The sequence below is a fragment of the Neurospora tetraspora genome (assembly GCF_033439725.1).
Source record: "Neurospora tetraspora strain CBS 560.94 chromosome Unknown B0H65scaffold_5, whole genome shotgun sequence".
NCBI lineage: Eukaryota > Fungi > Ascomycota > Sordariomycetes > Sordariales > Sordariaceae > Neurospora > Neurospora tetraspora.
The window spans coordinates 2,268,524-2,295,640 of NW_026944387.1; the positions used below are offsets into that span (position 1 = coordinate 2,268,524).

The 27,117-nt window shown below is 48.8% G+C and overlaps 8 protein-coding genes across 8 annotated transcripts; 6 read left to right on the forward strand and 2 right to left on the reverse strand.

Moving 5' to 3' along the window:
- Window positions 1-507: 507 nt before the first annotated feature.
- On the forward strand, window positions 508-3,901 carry B0H65DRAFT_509842 (TUP1-like enhancer of split-domain-containing protein; the record flags this gene model as incomplete). The annotated part of the gene is made up of 4 exons (XM_062828350.1): window positions 508-544; window positions 693-986; window positions 1,057-3,720; window positions 3,789-3,901. 4 exons carry the CDS (start codon window positions 508-510, stop codon window positions 3,899-3,901), a joined length of 3,108 nt encoding a protein of 1,035 aa, XP_062680619.1.
- Window positions 3,902-4,772: 871 nt separating this feature from the next.
- B0H65DRAFT_469479 (uncharacterized protein) lies at window positions 4,773-6,062 on the forward strand. Its single transcript, XM_062827012.1, has 2 exons — window positions 4,773-5,188; window positions 5,549-6,062. Exons 1-2 carry the CDS (start codon window positions 4,927-4,929, stop codon window positions 5,665-5,667), a joined length of 381 nt encoding a protein of 126 aa, XP_062680620.1. The 5' UTR covers window positions 4,773-4,926; the 3' UTR covers window positions 5,668-6,062.
- A 1,838-nt stretch (window positions 6,063-7,900) lies between these two features.
- B0H65DRAFT_231348 (uncharacterized protein) lies at window positions 7,901-9,487 on the forward strand. The gene is made up of 3 exons (XM_062822186.1): window positions 7,901-8,425; window positions 8,480-8,802; window positions 8,863-9,487. The coding sequence occupies exons 1-3, from the start codon at window positions 8,192-8,194 to the stop codon at window positions 9,383-9,385; spliced, it is 1,080 nt and encodes a 359-aa protein (XP_062680621.1). The 5' UTR covers window positions 7,901-8,191; the 3' UTR covers window positions 9,386-9,487.
- Window positions 9,488-11,186: 1,699 nt separating this feature from the next.
- On the forward strand, window positions 11,187-12,681 carry B0H65DRAFT_576377 (uncharacterized protein; the record flags this gene model as incomplete). The annotated part of the gene is given in 4 exon segments (XM_062830656.1): window positions 11,187-11,297; window positions 11,312-11,359; window positions 11,426-11,873; window positions 11,941-12,681. 4 exon segments carry the CDS (start codon window positions 11,187-11,189, stop codon window positions 12,321-12,323), a joined length of 990 nt encoding a protein of 329 aa, XP_062680622.1. The 3' UTR covers window positions 12,324-12,681.
- A 694-nt stretch (window positions 12,682-13,375) lies between these two features.
- Window positions 13,376-14,603, forward strand: B0H65DRAFT_231426 (uncharacterized protein). The gene has a single exon (XM_062822188.1). It carries the CDS (start codon window positions 13,474-13,476, stop codon window positions 14,512-14,514), a length of 1,041 nt encoding a protein of 346 aa, XP_062680623.1. The 5' UTR covers window positions 13,376-13,473; the 3' UTR covers window positions 14,515-14,603.
- A 687-nt stretch (window positions 14,604-15,290) lies between these two features.
- On the forward strand, window positions 15,291-17,575 carry B0H65DRAFT_509846 (uncharacterized protein; the record flags this gene model as incomplete). The annotated part of the gene is made up of 6 exons (XM_062828351.1): window positions 15,291-15,900; window positions 15,994-16,029; window positions 16,337-16,441; window positions 16,961-17,068; window positions 17,163-17,251; window positions 17,408-17,575. The coding sequence occupies 6 exons, from the start codon at window positions 15,291-15,293 to the stop codon at window positions 17,573-17,575; spliced, it is 1,116 nt and encodes a 371-aa protein (XP_062680624.1).
- Window positions 17,576-18,862: 1,287 nt separating this feature from the next.
- Window positions 18,863-20,463, reverse strand: B0H65DRAFT_540411 (UDP-Glycosyltransferase/glycogen phosphorylase; the record flags this gene model as incomplete). Its single annotated transcript, XM_062829152.1, has 3 exons — window positions 18,863-19,362; window positions 19,425-19,981; window positions 20,038-20,463. The coding sequence occupies 3 exons, from the start codon at window positions 20,461-20,463 to the stop codon at window positions 18,960-18,962; spliced, it is 1,386 nt and encodes a 461-aa protein (XP_062680625.1). The 3' UTR covers window positions 18,863-18,959.
- Window positions 20,464-22,059: 1,596 nt separating this feature from the next.
- Window positions 22,060-22,714, reverse strand: B0H65DRAFT_576387 (uncharacterized protein; the record flags this gene model as incomplete). The annotated part of the gene is made up of 2 exons (XM_062830657.1): window positions 22,160-22,714; window positions 22,060-22,122 (listed from the first exon to the last, which is right to left on the reverse strand). Exons 1-2 carry the CDS (start codon window positions 22,646-22,648, stop codon window positions 22,060-22,062), a joined length of 552 nt encoding a protein of 183 aa, XP_062680626.1. The 5' UTR covers window positions 22,649-22,714.
- Window positions 22,715-27,117: the final 4,403 nt, after the last annotated feature.

The window sequence follows — 27,117 nt, forward strand, 5'->3', positions numbered from 1 at the left end:
AATGGTTTGTTCAAAGTTGAAACGGATGAGGAAATTCCAAAGAAGTTCTGACAGAAGGTTGATGGAAGGAAACAGAGCCCACAGGCCACAGCTGCATCTCCCTCCAGGGCAGGCAAGCCCGCCATCACGCAGATGCCGGGGGCAATACATGGGATCCCGGCTGGCTGCAATGTTACTGGGCCTGCCAAGACCTGAATATCTCAAGAGGAAGGCTCTTGCCGGGCGTCAAAACAACAGCGTCACAGCAGTGTCTCTGTGCCCTATTGTGCCTACCAATTGGCTGTTGCCAGGACTAGAACAACGTAACAACACCCCCAGACGGAGAGCAGGCCGACTGACGCGGCGCATCCATCGTTCGTCGCGCATCCCAATCCCTCCATTCCATTTCCCCTACCACCTCCAAAAAGTTGGCCGGCCGTTGTTGTCTTTGCCCGGACAACTTCCCTGGACTGACGGCGTCACACCCGACATGAATATACCGTATCGATTGACAGACCCGATCCAAAGATGCATCTTATCAAGCCTTCATGGCTAAGCCATAGTGGTGCGTTTGTCCTTGTCAGCTTCCGAAGCACGCCTCAGTTGCCATCATGTCCCCAAGCTGGCGGCAATCGCGAACCCACCACACCACAGTGTTATGTTTTGGTCATGGTCAAATCCCCAGCTAACCATTGTTTTGTGTTGATACCTAGGCGAACAAAAGGACTTCGAAGTTTACAGCTGCCACGTCTCTCCCGACGGCAAGAGACTGGCTACCGCCGGCGGAGATGGCCATGTCCGCGTCTGGTCCGTCGAGGCCATCTTCAACTCCCATGACAGAAACTACACGAAACCCCGGCAGCTCTGCCACATGAGCCACCATCTCGGAACTATCCACTCCGTTCGATTCTCCCCCAACGGCCGCTATCTCGCTTCCGGCGCCGACGACAAGATCATCTGCATCTACCATCTCGACAGCAACCCACCATCCCACACATCTACTTTTGGTACGGACAGACATGCTGGGACAGATACGCAGTAAAGGGCAGAGAGGCAGAGTGCTAACTAGGTTTCCAGGTACAAATGAGCCACCCCCAGTCGAGAACTGGAAGACGTATAAGCGACTGGTTGGCCACGACAACGATGTGCAAGACCTCGCCTGGTCCCCCGACAACTCGCTCCTCGTCTCAGTCGGTCTCGATTCCAAGATTGTTGTGTGGTCAGGGCATACCTTTGAGAAGCTCAAGACGCTGGCGGTACACCAGAGTCACGTCAAGGGCATTACGTTTGATCCGGCCAACAAGTTCTTTGCGACGGCAAGCGATGACAGGACCATTAAGATCTTCCGCTATACCGCGCCAGCGCCGAACGCGACCCAGCACGACATGGTCAACAACTTTATCCTGGAAACCTCGATTAGCGTCCCGTTTAAGCACTCGCCGCTGACGACATACTTTCGGAGATGTAGCTGGTCTCCCGACGGCAACCACATTGCCGCGGCCAATGCAGTCAATGGCCCCGTGAGCAGCATTGCCATTATAGAGCGTACCGGCTGGGACAGTGAAATCAACCTAATTGGACATGAAGCCCCTACTGAGGTCTGCATGTTTTCACCCCGCTTGTTTTACACACAAAAACCAGACGAAAACTCGAACTCGAATGGCGCTGCCGCCCCCGGCTTGGTGACGGTCATTGCGTCCGCTGGACAGGACAAAACACTGACCATCTGGAACACGAACACCTCTCGACCTGTCCTGATAATCCAGGACATAGCGTCCAAATCAGTCTCCGATCTCGCTTGGACCCCCGATGGTCAGACTGTCTTCGCCGCTAGTCTGGATGGTGGTGTAATCGCTGCCCAATTTGAGACGGGAGAGCTTGGATGGGTAGCAAAATCAGAAGAGAATGACAAAGCCCTGCAAAAGTATGGCGGATCCAGAAAGGGAATGGGGACCGCCGAAGACGTCGACGGTCTTCATCTTGAGAACCACAGCAAGGAGAAAGAATTACGAGGAGCCGAATCAAGAATGGGTGCCCTGATGGGGGATACAGGGCCTGTGCAAAAGGAAAGCACCACTACAACCAATGGGGTCAAACCGGCAGGAAAGACTGCCGACACAAACGGCACAGCAACCCCAGCTCCGCCAGAAAAGCCTGAGGAGGAAAGCGCCGACAAGACGGCCGAGCGAATTGCCGAGCTGAAATCGCGTGTTACGATCACGAAGGACGGCAAGAAGAGGGTTGCTCCTTTGCTTGTTTCATCGTCCGGAACAGGGTTATCATCCTTGCCACAGGCACAGCTTGTTGGTGCAAGCTCGACAAAACCGGTTCAAAGCGACACCCCCCAAACGATATTGGATCTCTCGAAGCCATATGACGGTCTACCTCGCGGCGGTATTGCGGCAATGCTACTGGGAAACAAGAGAAAAGCGGTTGTAGTGGAGGGAGAGGAGGAGGAGGAGCCTTCTGCCAAACGCTCAGCTACTGGTCCCGTCCCTATAGTAGTAAATGGGGTTGATGGTCTAGAGCCGGCGCCTCTTTCAGCACCTGCTCATGGTCTTGTGCCTACGCCCGAATTCCTCCGACCGGCCGTCATTAGCCCCAATATTGCCTACTCTCAGGTCAGATTGGCTGTCCCTAAGGTTCGATCGCACATTCTTCGGCCGCTGGAGAGGGGCGTTCTACAAGAGGAGACCAGCCTAGAAGACGCAACAAAGGTACCAGAGAACGTCATTCTGGAGGCGAAGAATCCTGCGCACATTCGTGAACCCGCGCGCATAACAGCCACCAAACGGGGAGCCTTGCTATGGCAGGATTTCTTACCCCGTGCCATTATCCTGGTCGCTGGAAGCAAGCATTCCTGGGCCGCGGCGTGTGAGGACGGGACGCTTCACACATGGAGCCCAGCAGGACGGAGGCTTATGAACGCCATCATGCTGGAGTCACAGCCCGTCATCCTTGAAGCGAGAGATTCGTGGTTGCTTTGCGTTACCGCGGTTGGCTTATGCCATGTTTACAACATCAAGACAATGTCGTCACCCCACCCACCTGTTTCTCTAGCCCCCATTCTCGACATTGCAATGACCTCGCTATCACCTCATGGCGCAACTCCAGCGCCTGGTGTGACGTCTGCTCATCTGAACAGTTCGGGTGTTATTGTTGTGACCTTGAGCAACGGAGACGGCTTTTACTATTCAACGAGCTTATATGCTTGGCAACGACTATCGGAATCATGGTGGGCCGTGGGCAGTCAGTACTGGAACAGCAACGATTCCTCGGTCAGCGCGCTACAGACGACAGCCGTGGGCCCAATTTCCGCAGCTAAGAACGGGGAAGGGGAAGCCAATGTCTCAGCCGGAATCATCCCGTACCTGGAACGTCATACCACGACTGAATTTTTGCTCAAAGGCCGGGCCTATACGCTTCAGCGCCTCGTCAAGGCCCTCCTGGCAAGAGACGGGTTTGAGAACTTCGAAAGCACCGTCAGCATTGCTCACCTTGAGAACCGCATTGCGGGTGCGCTGGCCTTGGGCGCACGGGAAGAGTTTAGGCTCTACCTGTTCATGTACGCCAAAAGGATCGGAGCCGAAAATCAGAAGACCAAGGTTGAGGAGCTACTGAATAGCTTAATTGGAGGCGTTTTGCAAGACGCAGATGATGGAGAGGGGTGGTTTAGCAAACAGGACAAGCTTTGCGGGTGGGACCGTAAGGACCTCCTACAGGGTGTTGTCCTTATCTTGGGTGAGTCTACCAGTGCTACTTCCTTCCAACGAGTGTTATACATGACTGTTCTAACTCGATAACAACAGGCAAATTCCGCGATCTCCACCGGTTGACTGTGCAATACGCCAGGATATTGGACATGACCTTGGGTGACGAGGAGAAGGAGACCACCGACGAGGGCATGGAGGTGGAGGACTAGGCGTCCAGCCTCGTGTCTGACTTGGTTGGGCCCTGCCCCTTGGTTGTGAAGCCCAAGCATACCAATGCCATCAGTTCTACCACCTTCCCGTCTGGTGGCACCAGAGTCGAAGATCAACAGAGGACCAAGACGCCCAGGAGTCCAAAGACCCCCTACAAAGGGACAGGACTCAAAGCAAAATATCCCATGGTCACCCGTTCCGCCTCAAAAACTAAGCGTTTCATCTAGCGGATGAAGGACCAAGTATCATCTTCGTGAGGACCAGCTCTATGCAATGGGTATGATACCACTTTTGAACCTGGAGAGGATCCTACATAGGCCTGTGCTGTGTGCACTTGAGCACAACAAGATTACTGCTTCGCGGCAAAAGCTGACGAAGCGGAGGACCGATGGGAATATGGACTACCCCGTACGAGGCTTCGTATATACCTATACCGTGGCCAGTTAACGCCCAACGCATTCTTCCCCCGTAATGAACAAGTGGCAGACATTCAAAGAAGGATTCGAGGCGGCAAAACTGCCTCTGCAAGCATCCTGTGACAAGAAAGCAAATCATCATTTTTACCTCTTCCGCCTGTCAGATTATCAAAAAGTTTAAATCTGTGTGGGGTTATCATTCGGAAGGCCTTTTCTACTACATTTCGGCGTTAACTGGAGGTTTCTCAAAGAGACAGCACTGTGATGACTATCATCAAACAAAATAGACAGCTTACGCGGGCATTGGTTTTACCAGTCATAATCTCGTGCTCTGCACATTCTTGTTGCTCAACTGATGACCACCTGGTGACATGTACAAAAACCACCGAAGGAAGGAATGGAGCTTTGTTGACACCGCCACAGACACAACATGCCTGCAATACAACACTGTCGTAGTATTACAGGATATATAAGGTTGTAACATCCCCTTAGCCACCCACCATTTTCCAGTTCCTCCCGTCACTCCATCCCGTCACACCACCACCCAAACGACTCACCGTCTCACCGTTCGTCCAACCCATCTCCAACAAACAAACCACAATCCGATCATGAAATACTTCACAATCTTGCTTCTTCTCCCCTTCCTAACCACCACCGGAGTCCACTCCTCCACCACCATCACCATCGACAGCCGTCAATCAACTACAGACCCAATAATAACCACCTTCCACTCCTTCGCCGACCCAGACTGTAACGACCAGGGCTGGTCAACGGGCTACACCCTCTCCCTCTCGCAGGCAACACGAGATTGTTTGGGGTTGTATGAGAGCCGGAGTCTAAGCGTGGGATTTCTGGACGCTAGATGCCAGGGTAAGTAAAAAGTCTTTTTCTTTTTTTTTTTCTTTTCTTTCCCCCCTTCGTCTCATCTCGTCTTGTTGATATCGCTGGGCTTTTTTGTTTTGGTGTGGCTCTTGTTAGGTAGGTGGTCTTGTGGACTTGCAGTGGGAGGTTTGGATTTCGGGATGGCATGGCGACGCTGGAGACAGAAGGGTCGAGGGGCTGGGGACGGGAAGCGGCTGGGCTGGGGGGAAAAGGGTATGGAAGGAGGAGGGAACATGTAAGGAGCTGCCGCCGGGGATGATGGGATGGGATGTGGTAGGAGGGGGGTGAAAGGGAGGGACGATACAAGAAGGGTGGAAAGACGAATGCTAACATTGATGATACTGATAGTGACGATCTATACAGAGCAGGGATGCAAAGATCCGGGAGTGGTGATGGGTGTTGGAGGATATTTTTCTGATGGGGAGAAAGGGTTGAAGGGGTATAGGGTTGATTGTCCTTGGTGGTAGGTAACTAACCGGGCGCCTGGGCGAATCTGGTAAGCTGCGGATGGATGGGGGGATGAGGGTGAGATGTCTGGGGTGATTTTCGCATTGGAGATTTGACGGGTGGAAGGAAGCAGGAGGGCCGGCTATGTGTTGACGATGAGAGGTTTGGTGTGTTGGGATGTATGCGGAATATGAGTACACGGTTCATGTGGAAAGAGTGAGGCAGCTTCGAGTTGATTCGCTCGTATTTGTTTGGGGGAAAGATGGTCGACGGACGTCGGATGTCTTGTCGGGCAGTGCCGTATCTGGACTCGAGATAGTTGATACGTATCCGGCTCATGATTTTTTACATTGTCATCAGAAGCTTTGCTATGAATGTAGTTGAAGGAGTTAGGAGTGACTATTGCTCATGGCACCCCGGTGGTTTTCCGGATCCCGGATCCGAAAGACCCATAAATCCCGGAAGTGGGTCCACAGGAGCGGCCCGGGTGGGTCTGTTCGATCTCTTCCATCATGGAGGTTCACTCTTCGATTTCCGGCAAGAAACATGTTCATGATCTTGTGAAGAAACACAGTTACGCCAGGTGCTTTGTCAACCATACCCAAACCTCAGCCCTGATGTCTGCGGGGTGTTTTTGGACATTCACTTGTCTGACTGACCATACAAACATCGAATTTCCAGTCATCAACGTTGTAAACGAGCGGTTATATTGAACGATCAGGCTCATTGACTTGTTCCACTTGCTCATGTTTATCGTCGGTGTCAAGACGGTTCAACAGTCACCTCGACCAGCAACCTTGAAATTGTGAAACCCGTCATTGCTGGGTGCGGCAACATTTAAGTTGAGTATGGAGCCCTTTTTGCTCTTGCAATGGGACCTCGAAAGATCACTCTCAATAAGTAACCCAAATAGCCCGACGAGGTCATGTAGAGAAATTGACAATACCTGAATAAAAGGAAAGGAAGTCTTGAGACGGCTTGAGGCCCAACACGACGGGACCTGAAGACTGAATCAGGGAATTTTGAGGGCTTACATATCTCTTCGCACAACGAACTTGGACGTATTCCTGCCTCTACCCTTCCATCCTCTATGGACTTCTTCGTCAAGCAAGTATGGCATCTCTTTTTTCTATCTTGCAGAGCTTGCGGTCAAACCAAAAGGGCTCGCCCATACATTCTTGACCAAGAGTGACTGACCTGCACCTCAACCAATCACCAAGTAGGGCCTCGCCACGCTGGTTAAGCTTTGCGCGATGTAACACCCCAGTTTCCCTTGATAAACGCCAAGTCACTTAGCCACCACATCAACGGCCCGAGTCTTGGCGTTTCGCACAGCAAGCCCTTTTGGGAAGTGGTGGTTGAAGCAGGGCCATGTTATCGGTCGTCAGGGCGGAAAGAACGTGTTCCGGTAACCTGGTCCCCGTTTTTCTGTAAAGTTCAGGATAAGCTCTATCGTGGACCTGTGAGTGAAGATTGTCCAAGATGACCCGAGAAATTAGTGAGGCCCATGGGATAGAGATAGTTTCGTATCTGTCTGGTCTGAAATAGGTCAGCTCTCTGAGGTGTTCAGCAAGGCGTCGGATGAGTCTTTGCGGGGAAACACCAAAAGGGGACACTGTACCTATCAGAAAATCCCATTGTTTGTTTTTCACGGCGGTGATAAGAAAAGGAAAAGATGTTCAAAGATGTGTGACACAGCCTGGTACGTACTGTTTCCTTCCTTGGACGGGCTGCGAAACGCCAAGCCAATAGTCACGATACCTGTCGACAGCCACACCATGGAAGCTGGCCATCGAATGGATGAGTTAGCCGAGCTAGAGCAAGGGACCAGAAACCTTATCCTTTCCCATGAGCTTTGTGACTCGAAAAGTCAAGGGACTGCGAATGGGAATTCACGAGTCTCGCTGAATGAAGGTTCAGCTGATGACTTTGAGTTCTCGCCTGGACTCGTCGTTGATTGAACGATGGCAATACGAAGAAAACAGCCACCTTATAAGGGCTAGACCATCGTTGAAGAGGTCTGTACCTTTTATGGGCTTGCGAGCTCCGAGACCCAACGTCCTGTCCCGATATCAGGGTATCACCACCAACAACCACCGGCATGAATGGCAGGATGTTTCCTTGCCTGGGTTGCGGCTGAAGCAATAGTGTATCAAGCCCTGACCTCCCATTGGGTCCAAATGACCAGGAAGCATGCGAACGGCTTGCCGTGTTTCTTTTCTTGGCTACAGAGTTCACAGATTCCGCCTCGTCCCATGCAAGAGAACCGACCAAAGCCAAGTTGGCTGAAGGAGAACGGCGGGACGACTCACTGCGGGCCTGATACCCCTCGAACTCGGTGCCACTTTTGGGTCGAATTCGATGCAGTGTGTCTGGCAGACCCTTGCCATGTCGACTTTCTTTTAAGTCAGGCCATCCGCGTGTGAGAAGGTCAGGCTCAGGTGGTCTCTTCTGAACCACGGCTCCTTTATTTCTTTTCGAGTCTCATTCCAAGGAACTCGACAACATACTGGTTCTGCTAGCATTGCAGAGCCTCGATTCAAAATGGCCTCATACGAGCCGAAACAACCGGCTGTTGCAACATCCACAGAATGGAAGCAGTCCTGGTCAGCACCCAAGGCCGCCCCGGGGAATGAGGAGCCATGGACTACCGAAACACCGATTTGGCATGTCGTTGTGAGAGGTTTCCAGATCTTCTTTGGCCTCATAATTGCCGGATTGGCCGGTGTTCTCATTCATGGTTATCTGATGGACGCTGTGGCGTTTGGTCTCGTTTGTGTAAGTCATATCTCCCTGGAGGGCCTTGATATCATCGACTGACATATTGCGAAGTCGCTATTTACCTGGATCATCTGCATCTGGTCCCTGGTCAGCGAAAAGATCCTGAGTGCTCGAAAAGCGTACAATATCTGGGCGACCTTGTCTTTGGATTTCTTCATGATCATCCTTTGGCTGGCCTCCATGGGTGCGAATGCGGCGAACCGGGCGGCCTTCACAGTTGATGTTAATGTCGAGGCATGTTATGACGATGGAAGCAGCATCAGCGCCAATCACTGCATCGTGAGCAAGCGTGAGCTTGTGAAGCGATTTGCCGTCGCTAGCAAGGGCGGCCTCGCCATGATGTCTGGTATTGCAGGTCTGAGTGCCCTTCAAATGTGAGTCTCAGGCAATGGATTTCCTGATGGATGATTGTTGCTGACTTGAGTTGGGACCAGGCTCCTCTTCGTCGCAACCTTTGCCTATAACGCGCACAAGTTCCGTCTGTACTATCAGGCCACTAAGGGACCCAAGACTACTCACAATGGGGCCTTGGAGATGAACGCACAGCACACGCCGATGCTCAGCGTCCAACAAGGAGGACCTGCACCTCCATCATACCCGCAGTACACCGATCAGCAGGCATACCAGCCGCAGGTCCCCGTACAACAGCCGGTAGAGCAGTATCAACCAACGCCTACAACGTCTCCGGCACCGGCACCGGCCCAGATGCCGACCCCATCCCCACAGCCATACCCATATGGACATGCCGAACAGCAATATCCGGGACAGCAGGCTCCCGCTCAGTATGCTCCGGCTCACCACCCTCCTCAGCAATATGCCGAGGCCCCAGGTCACACCCCGTCCCAAGGTCATACCCCAGCCCAGTACCCTCAAACCACCCAGTCTTACAACTCCAATATGCATGAGATGCCCAGTCACTCGCAAGGATATCCACAGCCTACATCATTCTCACAGTGAGACATGGTGACTGTGCGATGGTCGACTCGTGCTGAGGAATTTTCGTTAGGTATGGAGTCATAAGGCGTGTTGTTTTGGTTCATGTTTATTTTAGATATCCGGCAATGATGTGTAATGGGTCCAGGTTTTGATGCGTGCGAAAATGTCTTGTATCTTTGGCCGGTGCATAGCTGGAGATGGGTGACACGGGGAAGAATCCATCTTTAGCCATGAAACCATTTTGGGGTCAAGGATGGAGAAGTTGGGCATGTTGTGTAGCACCAGTTGGGGAGCCTGTTTCCACCATGATCCAGGGGATAATGATACCACTTTTCAATCTTGGATGATGACAGCTGCAGGGTGTGTTGACTAGCAGAAGCTGAGATGCGTGTAACGGTGCACAACCTCAAGTGTCGTCCTTCAGGTGTGTTCACAGACAGAAACTCTGGACCCATACGAGCTTGCTCCGTGTAGTTGATGAAGCTCATGCCTTTTCTTTTGAGTGGTTGGACTGAAGTTGCTTTTCCGAGATGATCAGGGGAAAGTGAAAATGTGCTTAGTAGAGCGAACATCTGATGCGCTACAGAAGGTTACTCGGAACCTCGATGTGCCGGCGCCGAATTCGGACCCAACCACCGACAAGGCAATTGCTGAAAACTGCCTCGGTCCCTTGCTTCCATACCATACCTCTAGTTGAGCAAAAGGCAGGTACGGCCGCACCAAGTAGGTAGCAAGATTGTGTGTCATAATTTGCCCTTGCTGCTCTGAAAGCTTGGAAGGTACTACTACCAACTTAAGATTCTCAAGGTGGGGCCACAGATGTCGTGCTTCACGAGGGAGCTGCCCGAAGGGTAGCTACGACTGTCATCTGGATGGGGAAGCGACACTCCAGTCACCATGGCGGCCAGTTTGGGCTGGTTTCGTTCATGTGTCTTTTTCAAATGATGTCAAGCAGTGACGATTGAGGAAGACAGGTCTGTTCAACCAGTCGCGACCAAGTGACACTTTAGACATATGCAACGCACGCGGTTGGGACCGAACGGTGGGTGCACGGTGGTCACAACACCAAGTCCAACGGGTTTGGACTTGTTCGAGGAAGGTATCACAGTACCTGTTATCTTCAGAGTCAACAAACAATCTTGAGTGTCGAGTGTCCACATCAGTATGGGCGTCAGAACAGCATGGCCCTTTCCATATCTCCGTCTCCCAGATGGAAACCACAAGCGTGGTACTTTGGAGGTGCCATTCTTGCATGTGCCATTTCACTGACACCTCTCCTTCCTGCCCCCAGGAGAACCACAAAGGTGCCTCCTCGAACCATGCCAGAGAGATGGCCAAGGCGGGAAGGACCTATTGAATTGACCCAGGAAAGAATGGAGGTCTGACGGGTGATACCTGGCAGACTGGCTTCAGTTCCCGGGTACCCGAATGACGGACATCCGTGGTTGCCCAGTCCAACCACAAGATCAACAACATCCGAATCCAAGGATACACGGCAATGAACAAGTCAAAGCCCGTCACGTCGACTCGGCTCCAAGTTTTCCACTTAAACCCGGCCTTCCGTCCCCTCGGTCCCCCCCAGATCTTCTTCTCCGTCTCGTACAAGATCAGCTTCAGGAACTTCTTACCTTTTGCTTACGATATTCTCATCTCCAACATCACTTTTGCCAGACACTTCCATCGCATTCTCCCCCATCCAGGACTGCTGCCATCGTCACGGCATCTCCTTAGCCGCTTCCATTCTCGCCTTCTGTTTTCTGGATACCCCCCACCATCATCCAGTGAAGAGAACCCCCAGCACGTGCCAGCCCATCACGCCAAGATGAAGCCATATCAGGCCCTCTCTCTTCTTGCCTGCGTGGCCCCGGCCGCTGCCCAGGGTGTCACGGCCAAGATCGCCCCCGAAGCCAAGGCCCCCGCGGGATTGCCCCGAGTTTTGATGGCAAGTTTGAGATATCAATCTTGGAGCTCGGCAACCCGACCAAGAGAAGCGAGGTAAGCGTTGAGTGTCCAGACCCCGGTGATCAAGATTGATCGGCTGACAAGACGCTGGTACAGCAGCAGGCCCGCCAGTGCCATGGCGAAGGCACTCTCGTTTCCCAGCTTGTGGATGGTGTGTTGACTGACGCCCACGGAGGGACCGGATACATTGCCTCGAATTTCCAGTTCCAGTTTGACGGCCCTCCTCAGGCCGGTGCCATCTACACGGCTGGCTTCTCGGTGTGCAACAATAGCTCTTTGGCGTTCGGCGGGTCCACTGTCTTCTACCAGTGCCGCTCTGGTGACTTCCAAAACCTTTATGACCGCTGGTGGGCTGAGCAGTGCAGTCCCGCAGAGATCTTGGTGATCCCTTGCGGTGACAGCCACCAGGACGCTGCAATCAACGGGGTCGTCGTCGGGACCACAGTCCTACCCACGACAGTGATTATCCCACAGAGTGATGGAGAGGGGAAGGCTGTTGTTACCACGGCAGCTGTTCCGCTGTGCTCGGTTGGCCAGATCGGAGATGGTATGTCGTTCCCTCTCCCTCCCCACCCATTATTTGTTAGACGTTGGGACTGACACTGCCAATGTAGGGCAAATCCAAGGACACCCGACCCTCTGTTCCGAATTTGAGTTCCCCACGCCACAAACGGACCTGGTACCTGTATCTGAATACGCCGATGGTCAGATCCAGGTGACACCTCCTGCCCCGGGTACACCTGGGAAGCCCTCCAAGTCGCAACCCACGCCCTCTAACTCGGTTCCCAACATCTTCCTGACGACTACTCCTGCTTCCGGATCCCCGCCGGCTCAGACGACCGTGGTTCCTCCCGGGGGCGTTGTCGTTGTCAGCTTTTCCAAGCCGCCCAAGCCCAGCGTCGTGGTCACCAACGATGCCGGCCGCCGCTGGCTGTCTAGCATCAACGGATACATGGGTATTGTGATGGGCGTTGTCGGTGGCATCCGGTTCATCTGAGCATAGGTCCCGGCAGAGTGAGCTATTGGGTTAGGGGTTGATAGTTAGTGTTGATGTGGAGGGTGTGTGTTGATTTCGGCCAACAAGGTTATTGATTTGCATTGATTTGGGCAACGGTACTATTGTGCTTTCACGAATGGCTCCCAAAGACCATGCATCTGCGACAGCAGTGGGTGCACACCAACGGACTGTTCGGGGGAGTTTTTGGAGTCTCGGGGTATAGAGCGATAAAATGAGGAAGTGTATGGATGATAGGGAGACGCGTGACACCAGTGGTTGCGACGTCGTGGTTAGTAATGACGGTGACGGATGAAATAAGCGAGCACATTTAACAGGTTTTGGGCCCAACATTGTCGTTTCTCGATCTCGTGATGCCGAGTGAAGTTGGTGATACGTAGAGTCCAGTACTGGTTTGTTTGTTAGCTCGAGACCTCGGGTCAACTTCCCTAGGCGTTTTCATTGTCCCATTGATTCGTTTCGTTCTATAACCAAAGCGTAATCTTACCTTGAATATGCTATTTCAGAAACTCAATATGTCACATTGAATCTTGTTAATCCCTTTCCGATCCGTACCTAGCCATTCATTTTATCTTTGTGAGGTTTGGGACAATTCGGGATAGATCTCGTCCAGTATATTAGGAGTACCAAGCTAACAAATAAACCAGCATTAGATTGTACTTGACTTCAGGTGAGAGTTTCCCGATTCAGGTTGACATGCTGTAAGTCTAGGCCTTGAAGCCCTGAGCCAATTGGGTCACAGCGTTCAAGCCCAGGTCCAAGCTGCCTGCCAGCTGCACTGGAGTTGCAGGACCCACCCAATTTTCAGTGGACGTTAACGTCACGGCTGCTTGGCACTGCAATGGGATCCTCGCCGTCGCGTCAACCTTCCATACAGCGCGGAACTGAAGGCAACCTTTCACTTCTTCGCACAACAAATCGCCGTCATTGAACATCACTCAACGAGGCGCGCAATAACCTTCGAAACACGTTGTCAAATCTACGACAAGCACGCGACTCGAAACCATTCGTGGCAGCTGCCCCTTTCTTCGCACGACGATCCATCACTTCAAGCACCCGTCCAACATTGCGCTCTAGTCTCTGGAACCGACTATCTATCAAGCCACTGCCTAGTTGCCGCAATCCTCCAACCATGGCCGAATACTGGAAATCCACGCCCAAATACTGGTGCAAACACTGCTCCGTCTTCGTCCGCGACACCCCTCTCGAGCGCAGAAACCACGAGTCGACCGCCAAGCACCAAGGCGCCATCAAGCGCTCCCTCCGCGATCTACACCGGTCCGCGGACCAACAGGAACGAGAAAAGGAACGAGCGAGGAGGGAGGTTGAGCGGTTGAATGGGGTTGTTTCTGGTTCTGGGGGCAGTGGGAGCAGCAGTGCTGGACAAAGAGGAGGACACAAATCTGGTGGTGGTGGTGGTGGAGCGAACAGTGGTCCGACGGGAGCCAATGCTTCTGAAGTTGGGTTGAGTGAAGCGGAAAGACAGAGGCAGCTGGAGCAGCTGGCTGAGTTGGGGGTGAATATCCCGACGGAGCTGAGGGGGAGTATGGCGTTGGCGGGGGAGTGGGAGGTTACTAATGTTAGGGTGGTTAATGAGGATGACAGTCACACTTCTGCAACCGCAGCCGCAGCCACGGGTCAGGGTGTGATCCCCGTGGGTGCGGAGGGGAGGGCGGTAGGTGTAAAGAGGGAGAGGGAACGGACGGAAGAGGAAAAGGAGCAGGAGGAGGCGATCAAGGGACTGTTTAAACGGCCGAGGAAGTGGGGCGTGGGGAGCAAGGTGGCGAAGGTGGAGGAGGATAAGGAGTTGGAGGAGTTGTTGAGTGGGGGGATTCCACTCAAGAAGGAGGAGAAGATCAAGACTGAGGAGGGAGAGGAGGTCAACAAGGAAGATGATGGCGAAAAGGGCGGGGAGGAGAGCGTCAAGAAGGTGAAGGAGGAGGACGGTGGAGAGGTGGTTAAGAAAGAAGATGATGCAGATGCGGAGGAGAGTGGTGGTATTCCCAAGGGTCCGGCTATCAAGAGCGAACCTAGTGAGGGTGTGTCGGGGATTGCTGATGAGGTTGCCGCTCCACTTGCAACGGGCGAGTCTGATGCCGCGGCTGGGGCTGTGGACGCGGTTCCCGCTGTGGTGTTTAAGAAGCGGAAACCAAAGAATGTGCGGCAGAAGTAGTGGGCGTGTTGTTGTGCTGGGAAATGTTCTGGACCTTCCTTGTTCTATTTCTAATGATACCCTTTTACTATCCAGTGGAGATCACTTTAGTTTGTGGCCGAACTAACATTGACCTTGGAAGTATGTTTTTGGCCGAGGTGATCAACGTGCTGACCAACATCGCCGACCTACATTCAGATGGTACAAGAGGTTATAACGCCCAGTATCCCCGTCCAGCCAAACATCCCCAAACATTACACAGCACTTACCGCCCAGTCCCTCAGACGCAAGAACATCAAACCAAGAAATGAACAGCTTCCCTTGCTGATTGTCTCGCGGCACAGATTCCAGACCCGCGTCATATCTGATGAATTTATTCTTTGTTGTTCAATGTCAATGTCTCAACAGACAACACAATGGATACCAGCGAACCAGTTACCCGCAGTACCCGGCAAGAGCGGACAAGGCTCACAAGTCACAAAGGAACTTGAAACCGGAGAAGCACACAAACTCGCCCGGACAATGCGCTTGTTCTTATCTTCTCATGAACAGCTCTGAACAGCTCTGAGCAACTCTTGAAGTTGCATGGCTACCAAAGGACATTGGCAAGCTTTATTTCAAAGGATATAAAAAGCAACAAGGTTCCAAGTAGGACATCGACCTTCTAGTGAAGTCCATCAAGTCAAAACGCATTAGACTTAGTTTCCAGTCTTGCTCACTCACCTCGGTCAACTGACGCAGCTCACCTTACAACTCAAAACATCACTACTACCGCTACCGCTACCGCTACCACAGCCATGCCATCCCCCTCGGCTGCCTCCTTTAACCCATCCGATCCATCCAACTTCTCTACCCCTCTCAGCCCACCGGTCACCAGCCCTCCCAGCCTTTCCAGCCCTTCCTCCCCAACAACCCTCCCCTCCATCACCCACTCCCTCCTCCAAACCACCTTCTCTCTCAAGCGCGACTTTCGCTTCCTCAAACTGACCGCATCCTCGTCCTCTTTTTCCTCCTCTTCCTGCTCACTCGAAATCGCACTTGATGAATCCGAAACCCACAAACTCCTCCAAACCTCCCTCACCCGTCTCAACTCAGCTACCAAATCCTTCATCCGCGACGCCAATGTTTTGTTGGATGAGGAGGTTAATAAGTCTTTTGAACATGCTTATTTGCGCCGCTCCTCGGATTTGAAAGAAGAAGAAAGAGAAGAAGGAGAAGAAGAAGAAGAAGGGCATAATGTTCTAGACATGACTGTCGAGGAAAAGAAAACAAGAAAAGAGCTGAGGAGGTTGCTTGGGGTTGTGGAGGAGTTGAGGGGGGTGTGGAGGAGGAGGGCTGGGAGGTATTTGTTGGGATATAGAGGCTCGGGAGGAAGACATGGAGGAGGAAAGGATAGAGAGGAGGAGGGTAAAAATGATAGGGAGGTGAACGGGGAGGTGCACGGCGGGAAGGTGGAAGATTTGGTGGTGGTGGGGAGGTTCATGATTGGGGATGATGGAGATAGAAAGGGAGAGGGTGATGGGGAGGGTGATGAGGGTAAACGGGGGAAGGAAAGGGAAGATGAGGAGATCAAGGTGGGATTAGAGAGGTTAGCTGAACGGCTGGGGATTGGGAAGAGGGAGGAGGGACGTGTTCACCGGCTTTGATGTGGTAGGTTGTGGATGGGAAGTTGTGTAGGGGGTGGGTGAGTAGGAAGCGGGTTTTTGGTCAGCGAGTTGGTCGTATAGAATCGTGCTGTTAGCGCTTGGGTAATCAAAGTGTGTTTTCTTGACTTCTGCTGACATTCGTGCTCGGGACATTGTAGTATTTGCTCCCTCTTGATCACGATCCAAATCTGGTCAAGAGTATCGATCCAAAACGTCAAATTCTACATTTGACGACAACAGTGTCGTCGACTGCAATAACACTTTCACAGTCGTTGTCATGACAGGGGTAGCTCTTGGCATTGGTCCCCTTTCCCACCTCCCCATCACCAACCATGATGCTCATCATCGGAGTTGCATCGACTGACGACCATCCGTTTCCATTTTACCAACTGAGAAATTATTGAGGCCGAAAGGTACATCCGGCTGGGTACCCATTCGTGTCTATGACGCTTTGCGCGGTCATTGAAGGGCCGTTCAACGATGGTCCCGATGCTCCGGTGATTTGCGTCCGAGTGGATGACGTTTAGAGTGGATCCCACCCCCCTCGACTCCTCGATAGTGATATAAGTGATATCCCCGCGATGAAAGACAGCAGCAAACTGAAAGGAGATCGAACAAACAAACTCACTCAAACAAAATCTCCAGAACAAATCTAGAACCAAACTTCTGACGAAACATTCCGAGTTTCAACTCAACCGCCGCCGACCGACAAGTCCAGACCACTTATCAAATACAAACGCACAGACACATCACACCCCCCTCTTAAACTCTTCCATCCATCATTATCATCACCATCATGTCTTACGCCGGAAACTCCAAAGTTGGCTTCCCCAACATTTACGAGGATGGCGACCAGCGCCACATTCCCCATGCCTCCGTCGATGAACTCGCTCAGCACAGCGGAAAGAACGTAAAGGCCTACCGCCCTCGTATGTCTCTCTGTCTCTCTCAGCACTAACCAAGCAAGCAGGCGTGTGCTGTACCTTGTGCAATGCCATACTGACTCCCATGATACTATGACAGAGGACCAATTCGCCGCGATCAACGAGCATGTCATAGAGGAGACGCAAAAAAAGTTGGAAGAAAAAATCAAGATGGATCCCACACGTGCTGTGAGTTTGACCACCCACACACCACCCACTCTGTGACTCCGTCTCGTGTCTTGTTTTTCTTTTCTCCTCCCCCGCGTTTGTCCACAGGAAATCTTCAGTCCAGTTCTCAACTCTCAGAACAGGATGACTGACTGACATCATGTCCTACTCCAACAGGCGGAATTGCACGGCTTCAAGCCCAGCAAAGGTGCTCGCATTGACAAGGAGTTGGCGGAGGAGGATGCGGCGGAGTTGAGGAAGAAGGAGCAGAAGCTCAAGCAAGGAATTGCTGGAGCGACCCATTTTAAAAATAAGAAACACCATAAACTGGAGGCTGAGGAATGAAAGGAAGAATGAAAGCAATGACGGCGAACACCAGATTCTACCGTTTGAGTAATGTACGATATCATGATGAGATGAGGGGAATGGGTATGGACGTCACATGAGATGATAGGAATGCACGAATTCATGGATGAATCAACCTACTTTTGATGAGCAACTGCCATCTGTTCAATTTCCATCCTCTTTCCATTGGATGGTCTAGTTGCCGAGGTTGTCAGAGGGAAGTTGTTCTTGTTCCAGTTGCCCCTAGAGCCGTTTGTCCTGGACTCGTTCTGGAAAGAGAATCAGGAAAGAGACTGTCCCATACCATAGCATGTGAAAGAACACTGGAGGAAAGACTGCGGTTGAGTTAGCTCAGAAATGCAATCTCGACAGGAAGATCATCACGCTAGGAGATCATTTGTTTCAGAAGAGTGGCCGTGGAAAATGAGAGCCCTGGATCCGTACACAGAATTTGGAAAGACCTAGTCTTGGGAATGTGTGGTGACTTACCATACCGCTAAACCGTTGCTTCCAGTTCCCTTTTCTTCCGGCCACCTTTGGTTGCGCCTTCCTCATGTCGTGAAATGACATTTCCACTCGACATGATTGGGCCTGCGATATATACTTCTAGAGCAGGAGCACACTTTTCAGATCTGGCATGTTAAAAGTGCAGCAGCACACGCGTCAGATCGCTTGCATCCGCCGTGTGCTTGTCGTTTCTGGGACACAACATTGCGAATTCGAGCAAGCTATGGAAGGAACACGACGGCTGGCAAGATCCCGCGATCTTGACAGCCATGTATGGATTGCCACGGCAGTGAGGACAGATTGTACTAAGGAAACAGCCTTGGCTTCCACGCAGCTGTGAGACTTCCCCGTGGTTACGCCTCGACATTCGGGATACTGCGCCTATCCGGCCAATCAGGCATAATGAACGCTTACAGATGAGCAAACACTGGTTTTCACTTGAAAACCCAGCGGAGGACGCCAAAGCGCAAGAAATGGATATCAGACCTTGCTGATATACTTGCTTGAAGTTGCTGTTTCTAGTATACATTGGAGCCAGCAGCACCACACCATGAAGGGTTTGGACATCTACACCACCTAAGTTTATGTTTCCAAGGTTCTTATGTCAAGGAAGCCTATTCCAACTGCCAGTCGGAGTCGTAACCTGTGAGGAAGAGGTAACAAGTGCCAAGAACGTACGTCTACAACTTCAGAAACATGAAGAAGTAGTAAGAATGACTTGTATTGGTATTGCTCCGTAGATGTCCGATCTGGCATACGCTATCAATCCGGTGATGGTAAACAAAGATGACGTCTCCCACCAATAAAAGGAAAAATCCAGAGAATAACGCCAAACATGGTGTGATATGCAGTGATGCTGGAAGGAAATATGCTTGGCTCAAGCAGTCATCATCCCAAGGAACCACTTCTCGTGGGCACGGGGGTCGAGACTGTTAAGCCACTTGACAGAGCCTTGGGCAGTTGCTTGCGCAACCCTGTCGTAGTTTTGCTGGCAGGTCATCAGCCGAAGAACGGCCTCCTCCCAAAGGTCGATGTTCTGCTCCGGGACGATATAGTCACCATTTTCGTGCTTGGCGCCGGTGACAACGTTCACAGGGAGACAGTACGGCAAGTCGATCTTGGCTTCCTTGAGTCCGCCGGCATTGGAAGCGATGACGGGGATGCCACGAAGCTGGGCCTCAGTCACGACAACTCCCCACGCCTCGAGCCAGACAGAAGGTGCAAGCAGGACCTTGATGCGGTCCCAAATCTCATCCGTATTGCTGGTGGTGGGCATGACCCTTGATTCAAAGTGGAAGGTAAGCGTTGGGTTGCACTCGGGGACAGGAGAATATGGACTTACTTCATGTTGGGAAGTTCCTTGAGTTGATTAAGGTGCTTGCCTCGAGAGCCCCAGCTGCTCCAAGTGACAAACTGAATCTGCGGAAGTCTTTTGGCGAGCTCAACGAGGATGGAGAGGCCTTTGTGAGGGCAGGGGTTAACCATGCCGACCTCGAACTTGTCAATGTTGTACCGCTGAACAGGCATGCCTCCGGTGCGAGCATCGAGGTAGGTGAGGGGGCTGTGAACAAGGAACGTCGTCTTGAGTCTTCCGTACTGCCAAGCATAGTCTCCGATGGCCTTCGAGACCACCCAAATTCCTTCAAGCTCTCTAAGCAGTTGGTCCTCGACCTCAGGGGACGAGCAATGACCCAAAATGCCGTTGCAATACGGGCCGAAAGGCAGCTGTTCAGCAGTGTGAATGACATTGATTCTTTTGAACGTGGGCCGCATGTCGTGGTCAGCCGTGACTTTCATCGTGACGGGATCGTTGAAGACGACGTGAGTAGGACGGTACGCAGTGATATGCTCGGAGAAGATGTCGATCAAGGTCTGCATGCGCTGAGTAATGGAGCGGCCCTGGAAAACAGATGTTAGTACTCGATTTTGATGTATGGAGGATGGGGGAAAGGTACCTCAAGGTAATCTTTGGTGTCCTGCCAGAATTCCCTAGTGGGGTAAGCTTCATTGAAGGGGACGCGAGAAATGACAATATTGTGAATGCCATGCTCATCCATGAATGTCTTGACATCAAGTTCGTGCTGGTTACCCTTGGAGTCGATGACTGGCAAAGCCGAATGGTTGGTCACGTTGGGCTCAACGCCTTTGGCCCTGGCCACCTCGGCGTACTTTTCGACCTCGTCTTCAAAGCCGTAGCAGATCTGAGCGGCGTCATGGCCGAACAGGCGCAACTGGCGAAGGAGATTGACGTTGGCCTTGTAACCTCCTGAGGACGGAGTGAGACCTTGCGCAGTCTGAACCAAAAAGACGCGCATCTTGGTTGTCAGAATGCCGTTAGATCCCCCGCGGGGTCCGTAAGGAGCGTCGGTAGAGATGGTCATGGTGACCGCTGAGTTGGTGAGGGACAAGAAGAAAAAGGAACGAACAACTTGAAAAGTCAAGTCAGCTCAAAAAAGAAGAGAAGTCGAGTCTCGCAACCTAGTCAAAATGGCGAAGAAAGCTGTGAGGTCTCTATGGTGCTGGAGAGGAAAGGAAGATGTGAGAGAGGAGGACGGGGAGGAGGGGGAAGAGGGGAAGAAGGGTTTTGTTCAAGGTGTGGGCTTTAAGAGGGAAACTGGAAGGTACGATATCAGAACTTTACCCGTCGTCCCAAGTGCGAAACTGCGAAGTGCCTTCCTTTGCCCCACAACTTCAATACCAGGGACGGGATCAGTCAAAGAAAATCCCCCTACTTATCATCTTATGAGATAACGTTGAGCCTCATCTGAACTCAGTCACGCGCCAGTCCTTCAAGCGTTTCAGTCGAAATTACAGCGGTGGGAGTTCGGGCTACCTGGCAGCTTTCTTGATGGGATGACGAAATGCGCACTTTGTATCTTGGATGCATACAGACCCCAAGGTGGATTTCGGCCAGAAAGACGAAAAAGCCTGTGCAGGGGAATACAAACAGTCCGTTCAACCCTACAACGGGCACAATCGACAGCAAGAGGCATGAGGTATCTGACGAGGCAGCTTGAAAACTAGTCTAGACGGGAGGTGGTAGGTAGGCCATCTTGGCCGATAAGTACGTCAGATACAGTCGTGCGAAAGTGAGAAAGCTCCACGGAAGTTGAGAGACAGTGAGGCTACATGTACTCAGACGTAGCAGGTTCACGGTACTTTCAGTTTCTGCCGCTCGAAAGCGGTTTGTTGCTTGCAGCGCAAAGTCCAAACACTTGCAGGAACAACTTCTTTGAAGATGGGTGTGACGAACAAGCTGCAACCACAAGCGTGGGTTGCCAGCGCGTGGGATCATGTTGGGTCGGGTCGTGCTGGCCGTGTGCAAGCTTCAAATTGCCGTGGCCCGATATTGAGAGTCCCACCATACAGGTCCTCAACGGAAGGCGCCCATGTGTAGACGGGAGTTGCTTGTGGAACTGTGAGAAAAAAAGACATGGGGCATTGCAGTAGCTTCACGGAAGTTACCCGCCAAGTGTATGGCGAGAGCAACCTCAAGGCTGATAAGAGCACCCAGGGCATGAGCGGTACCCTTCATGATGCAGATAGGCCTGTCGTCATGAGCGTGAAGTGCAGCTCAACTCTGAATCAGAGCTCAGAGCACAGCATACACCAGAAGGACGGGGAAGCATCCGTTGTGCGAGTTTGAGTCGGGTGTAACACGAACATTGCAGTCAGTACGTCGCGACTTCTAGTTCGTACGTTGCCTTACACAGTAAGGTATTGTAAACGGTATCTCTGCCTTGGGCAAACCGAGCGGGAACCACCCAATCATGAGGCTAAATGGGTGAAGTTGCGACACAGGCGACTTCCTTCCCTTTCTGTTGCCACGCCCGCAGCAAAGCGTCGGCAGCCGACGAGGCAATCGAGACTTTCTGGAACAGGCAACAGCTCAGGCTACCAAGCTACCGCTGTGCGCTTGGTTGTGCGACTTGCACAACTTAATCTTTAAATGAACAAGAAAGCTGGTCGGGAGACCATCAGAGGAAAGTCAGCCCTGCCCTGGCCATCCAAGTAAATGGCCCAGCTCCGTCCTGGTTGATCTGGCGCATTGTCATATTGCACTCACTGCCGGCCGACACGCGCGGTGCTAGCCGAGCTCTCTCCCATCTCCAACCGGGTCGCGATCGGAAGCCCATCACCAATGTTTTCCCAGCTGTCGGTCCTCCATATGTAAGCCGTCCACTCGCCCAGTCCGTCGAGCATTGCGTCCACAACATCCTTTCGAAGCCAGAAGCTTACAGTCTGTGTGTCAGCCGTGTAACGGAATGTCGAAACGTCGTGGATGTCTTGGTAACGAATAGCCTGTGTTGCCGCCGACGCGTCGCCTACTTCCTCGTCCAACAAGAGCGACCGCAGCTGCCGCGGCGACTTGCCCTGCTTAACATCCCAAAAGACGAGCATGAGCCGAGGTTCGCGCAACATGTCGCCCCGACACCTCGACATCTTGATGCGATCATTGCGGATGCCGTCCACAGCGACTACCACTTCGCTCGAAACGGAAACTCCATACGATAAGAGAGGGCGCCACAGGGCCACCATAGTGGTAAACTCCGCTCTCCACGGCATGACGTCCACTTCCTCGCGGGATAGGCCCTCATCACCTCTTGCGGTGGCATCACTTCCCGACCTTGGCGCACGTGTTTTTGTGGTGATGATACCGTCGCAAATAGCACCAAGAACTTCGGAGGTGAATGAACCGGATAGCCAACCTCGTGCATTTGAGCAATCAAATGAAAAAAACAGTCAAACTGAAGGGCTCTTGGCCGAAAGCGCCGCCTTCAAGGGAGGTGTCGAGGATAGGGAAGACATATCTTCAATGACCATGTGTATAGTCATCTGTGAAGCTGGCTACGCGTCACGAGCTTCCCCCAGGGCGGTCTTTCAACAGACTGGAGCTCCCAGGCAGCATACGAGTCCTCAAAAATTCGTGGAGGACGCCAACGTTGAGATAGAAGTGATTGGAGATCATGGTTTCAGATGGCATAAGGGCATTCCCAGCCTGAAAGCGCACGTGTTGAGCGACTTCGAAGCGCACATCTGAGTTGGGTGCTCTCTTCATCGTGTCATTTTCTCAGGCAAATCAGGGCCCGGAGAGCGTTGACCGGCGGGGAGTTTGGGCAGATGCTGTCAGAGGCCAGAGGATCCACTGGGCGTACACGTGCCCAACTAGACTAGGATATGCGGGATTTTTACCCAGATGCCAGAGCTTCAAGTCTATAGAGCCAGTCTTATATATATATACACAATCAAGCCACGTTGAACCTATATCGATTATTACCAATAATATTACAATTAAGAGTCTTATTATTTCAACTGTTGAAGCCATCGCCAATAATGATAACTGACTAAACAATTGCTAATAATATCTACGACCAAAATCAACAGCGTTGCCCTCAACGGCCTTAGGGATTGGCCGGTTTAGGAAGATGCCTTTATTTCTATAGCTTAGGATTTGGGTCTTTGGAAATATATCGACCTAAATAACTGCGTTCCTTAGCCAACCGAATTAGTAGAACCTAATATCGTTAACTACTAAGGGGAAGTTTTTACTAAAGAAACTAGGGAAATTAAGAAGGATAGGGAGGTTGCCTTATTTATTACCGCTAAACTTTACGGCTTCTATTATCAGTACGATTATTGTAATTATATAATTAAAAAGTTAGATTAGCGTATAGAAGTTAAAACCTTTTTTAATTTAGGTATTAAAAAGATTACGTTACGTCGTTAAATATTTAAAACTATTAGAAATAATTACTAGGAGATTGATTCTATTAAATATATTAATCTATACGAATAGTATAATAATTTTAATAAATCTACCGCTTTTAACGATTATAAGGTAAAGAAGTTCGCCCAGGCTAAATTTATTAATATTTTTAAACCCCTTAGTAGAGTTAATTGTAATTAGTATAATTAGACCTTTTATTAAGAGGCGGCTATAACCCTCTATATTACTAAAGGAATTATTAAAATGAATAAATTAAATTCATAGTTCCTAGAATTCTATATAATTAAAAAGTCGAATCCTTATATTACTTAAATAAATAATTATTAATTTTAATATAATAAAGAGATTGAGAGAAACCCTAATTTCAAAGTTTTTTTTCCGTATTATAGCTAAGGATTTTCGTAAAATAATAATAATAAATATTATTTAGGAAAAAGGTTGTACCCCTTTATTTAAAAGTATTATATTTGTAATTACGTTAGGCGGTAAATTTATTAAGGACGATGCTCTTAGCGACGAATAAAACCCTAATCCGGAAGTAGAAGGATAGGGAGAAGCTATAGGTAAAAACGGTAAATTTAAGAAGAATATTAATAAAAATAAGTATATTTCCTCTTCGTCCTTACTAACGAATAAACGATTGTATCGATTCCCACATAGGCTCTATAAGTAATCGAACTATAATTTAAATAACTACGCTAAGTTATAGTTAGTTTAAAAGGCTAAATCGAAAGTCCTACTATTAAAAAGCGCGTATACATTAACTTAAAGAAGGATAAAATACTTAAAAAAGTTATCAATTATTTACGAACGTAGCGGGATAATAAAGACTAAAATAATTAATTCTATAATCGCCGGATAAGTAAAAGTAGTTTTTTTAATACTTATAGCGAAATATAGCGCTATATATTTATTAAAACCTTTATAATCTTCGATTTAAATATAATAATATATATTTTTAATAAGGTTAATTGCTTCGAAGACTTTATTTCTTTAAATATTAGTAATTATATATAGGCGGGAAATAAGTAAATTCTTATAGAGGGGTATAATATTATTATAATTATAATTTAGGACGACGACGGAAATAGAAAGCACTAATTCCTTAACGTCGCTTTAATACTAAATATAGCTTATAACTTTATTTCTTTAAAATAATTCAAAGATGAATAAATCTATTAAAATTATAAGAATAATTACCTACGCTCCCACTTTACGGACTCTCTTATTTATTATATCCTCTCTCTAAATATAAATAATTTATTTTAAAATATATCCCTCTATAAAATAGTATTAACGAATCTTCGTTTATGATACAATATATAAACTATATTAAACGGAAGCCCTAAAAGGGTAAACCCTTTCGTTAATATTTTCGATTTAACTACCCGGGACCCGAAATTTTAATTAAATTAATAGAATAAGAATATAGCGTACGATGTAAGGGATTAGATATAATATATTGCGAACTATATATTAAAGTTAAATTGAAATATTAAATACGTAGAGAAATTCGTAATTATTTAAAGGTCTTTAAATTATAATTAGCCGTTAATTCCTTTTCTTATAAGAAGGTAAAAGTAAGAGGTTAGAAGTATTTAAATTTAATAATAATCGTAAATTAATAGTTTAAATTCGTTTAAATATATTATTTAAGTAATAAAAAAGCCGAATCTATTATTACGTATTTAGAATCCCTCTATATAAGGCTATAAATTTAGTATTAAATTATATTTTAGGTAGTCGAATATAATAATAAAATGATTAATAATAAAAAAGTTACTACTTAGTTTACTGCTAAGGGAATTAGTATCGAGCCTTTAGCGCCTTATACGTAAATTTAAAACGGCAGCGCAGAGCGCTCAAGGGGTATAATTAAGACCAAGGGTACAATAATTATTATTAGTCTTATATACGCTAACTAACTATGTAGTTCACCTAGTGGGTATGTAGTGCTACTTCCGTTCTTAGTCGGTGGGAAAAACCGTACCGTAGCCAGCTAAAAACCCTCTACTACTCTATCATGACGGCGCCGTATCGGCGCCGTACCTTCGCGATTTATTTTCCACTCGGTATAACCTTACCGTTATTCCCGAAGCGTAATTTTTAATTCCGGTACGCGGTCTCTCTCCCGCGCTCCAAAATTAAAAATCAATCTGAGTTCCCTAGTAGCTCCTCCGCTTTTTTTTGCTTATTTTATTTTTACTACTAGCTTATACTCCTACAATCGACCTAAGCGCAAGGCCTAACGAAGAATCCGCTCCGTTCCTTCTACGGTTTTAAATTCGTTATAAAGTTGTTCGATATTCTACGGACAAATTAGGTCTCCCTATAATTATATATTTTCCGTCTCCCTATATTCTAACGTAATATATTTGAACGTTTCCTTAACTAGCTTATACCGGTAATAGGTCGTTATTACCCATAATACCCTTCTTTCGAATAGAAACGTCCGTAAATTTATTTTACCCGTCCTAATTTATATTAGGAATAAATTTATAATTTTCGAAAAGTAATACAATAATCATTTTTTATCTATATTAAATTAAATATAGTATTATAATATAATTCTATCGAATTGCGTACGCGCTTTTATAATATTTAGTTCCTTCCTTTTCCTTAGTACTTTAATTATTTTAATATACTATTTTACAACTTACTCCCTCTGAATTGCTTCTTTTAATTATTTTTCTTTTTTACCCAACGTAAGTTCTTTCGCTTCTCTTCATAATATCGGAATATCTTCGTTCGGAGCCTATCTTTTAGCCTATTTAACTTTTACTTAGCTATTAACCGGGGGTAATTATAATTATTTACTTCTTTTTCCGCTTTATAATTTTCCCGCTATTTAAATTAGCGTCCCCTTAATAAAGGCCGCTACTCATAAGTGGGTAAACTAATCTTTAAACGTTTTAACCCTTTTATTAAACTAGAAGTTAAGGAGTAGGTAGAAGGTTTCTATTTTGATATTAAATATGAATATTACTTTGTAAACTTTAGAAATTATTTTAAACTAATTAATTTAAATCATTATAAGAGCTTTCGTAAAATTACATAGTTTTTTAAACGGCTCCGTTAATATATAGTATATTAACGTTCCGTAGGTTATTATTATATAAATTACTTTTATATATATTTCTTTCGTTTGGACGAAATTATAAACCCTACGTGTTTATTATAATACGTATAAATATAAAAATTTATATTATTATTTTCTTTTTTACCGCCTAAAAGTATATTCGGTAAATTAATTTTCGGTCTAATTATATTTTTAGGAATTGTGCTAATTCTATAGGAATTAATTAGT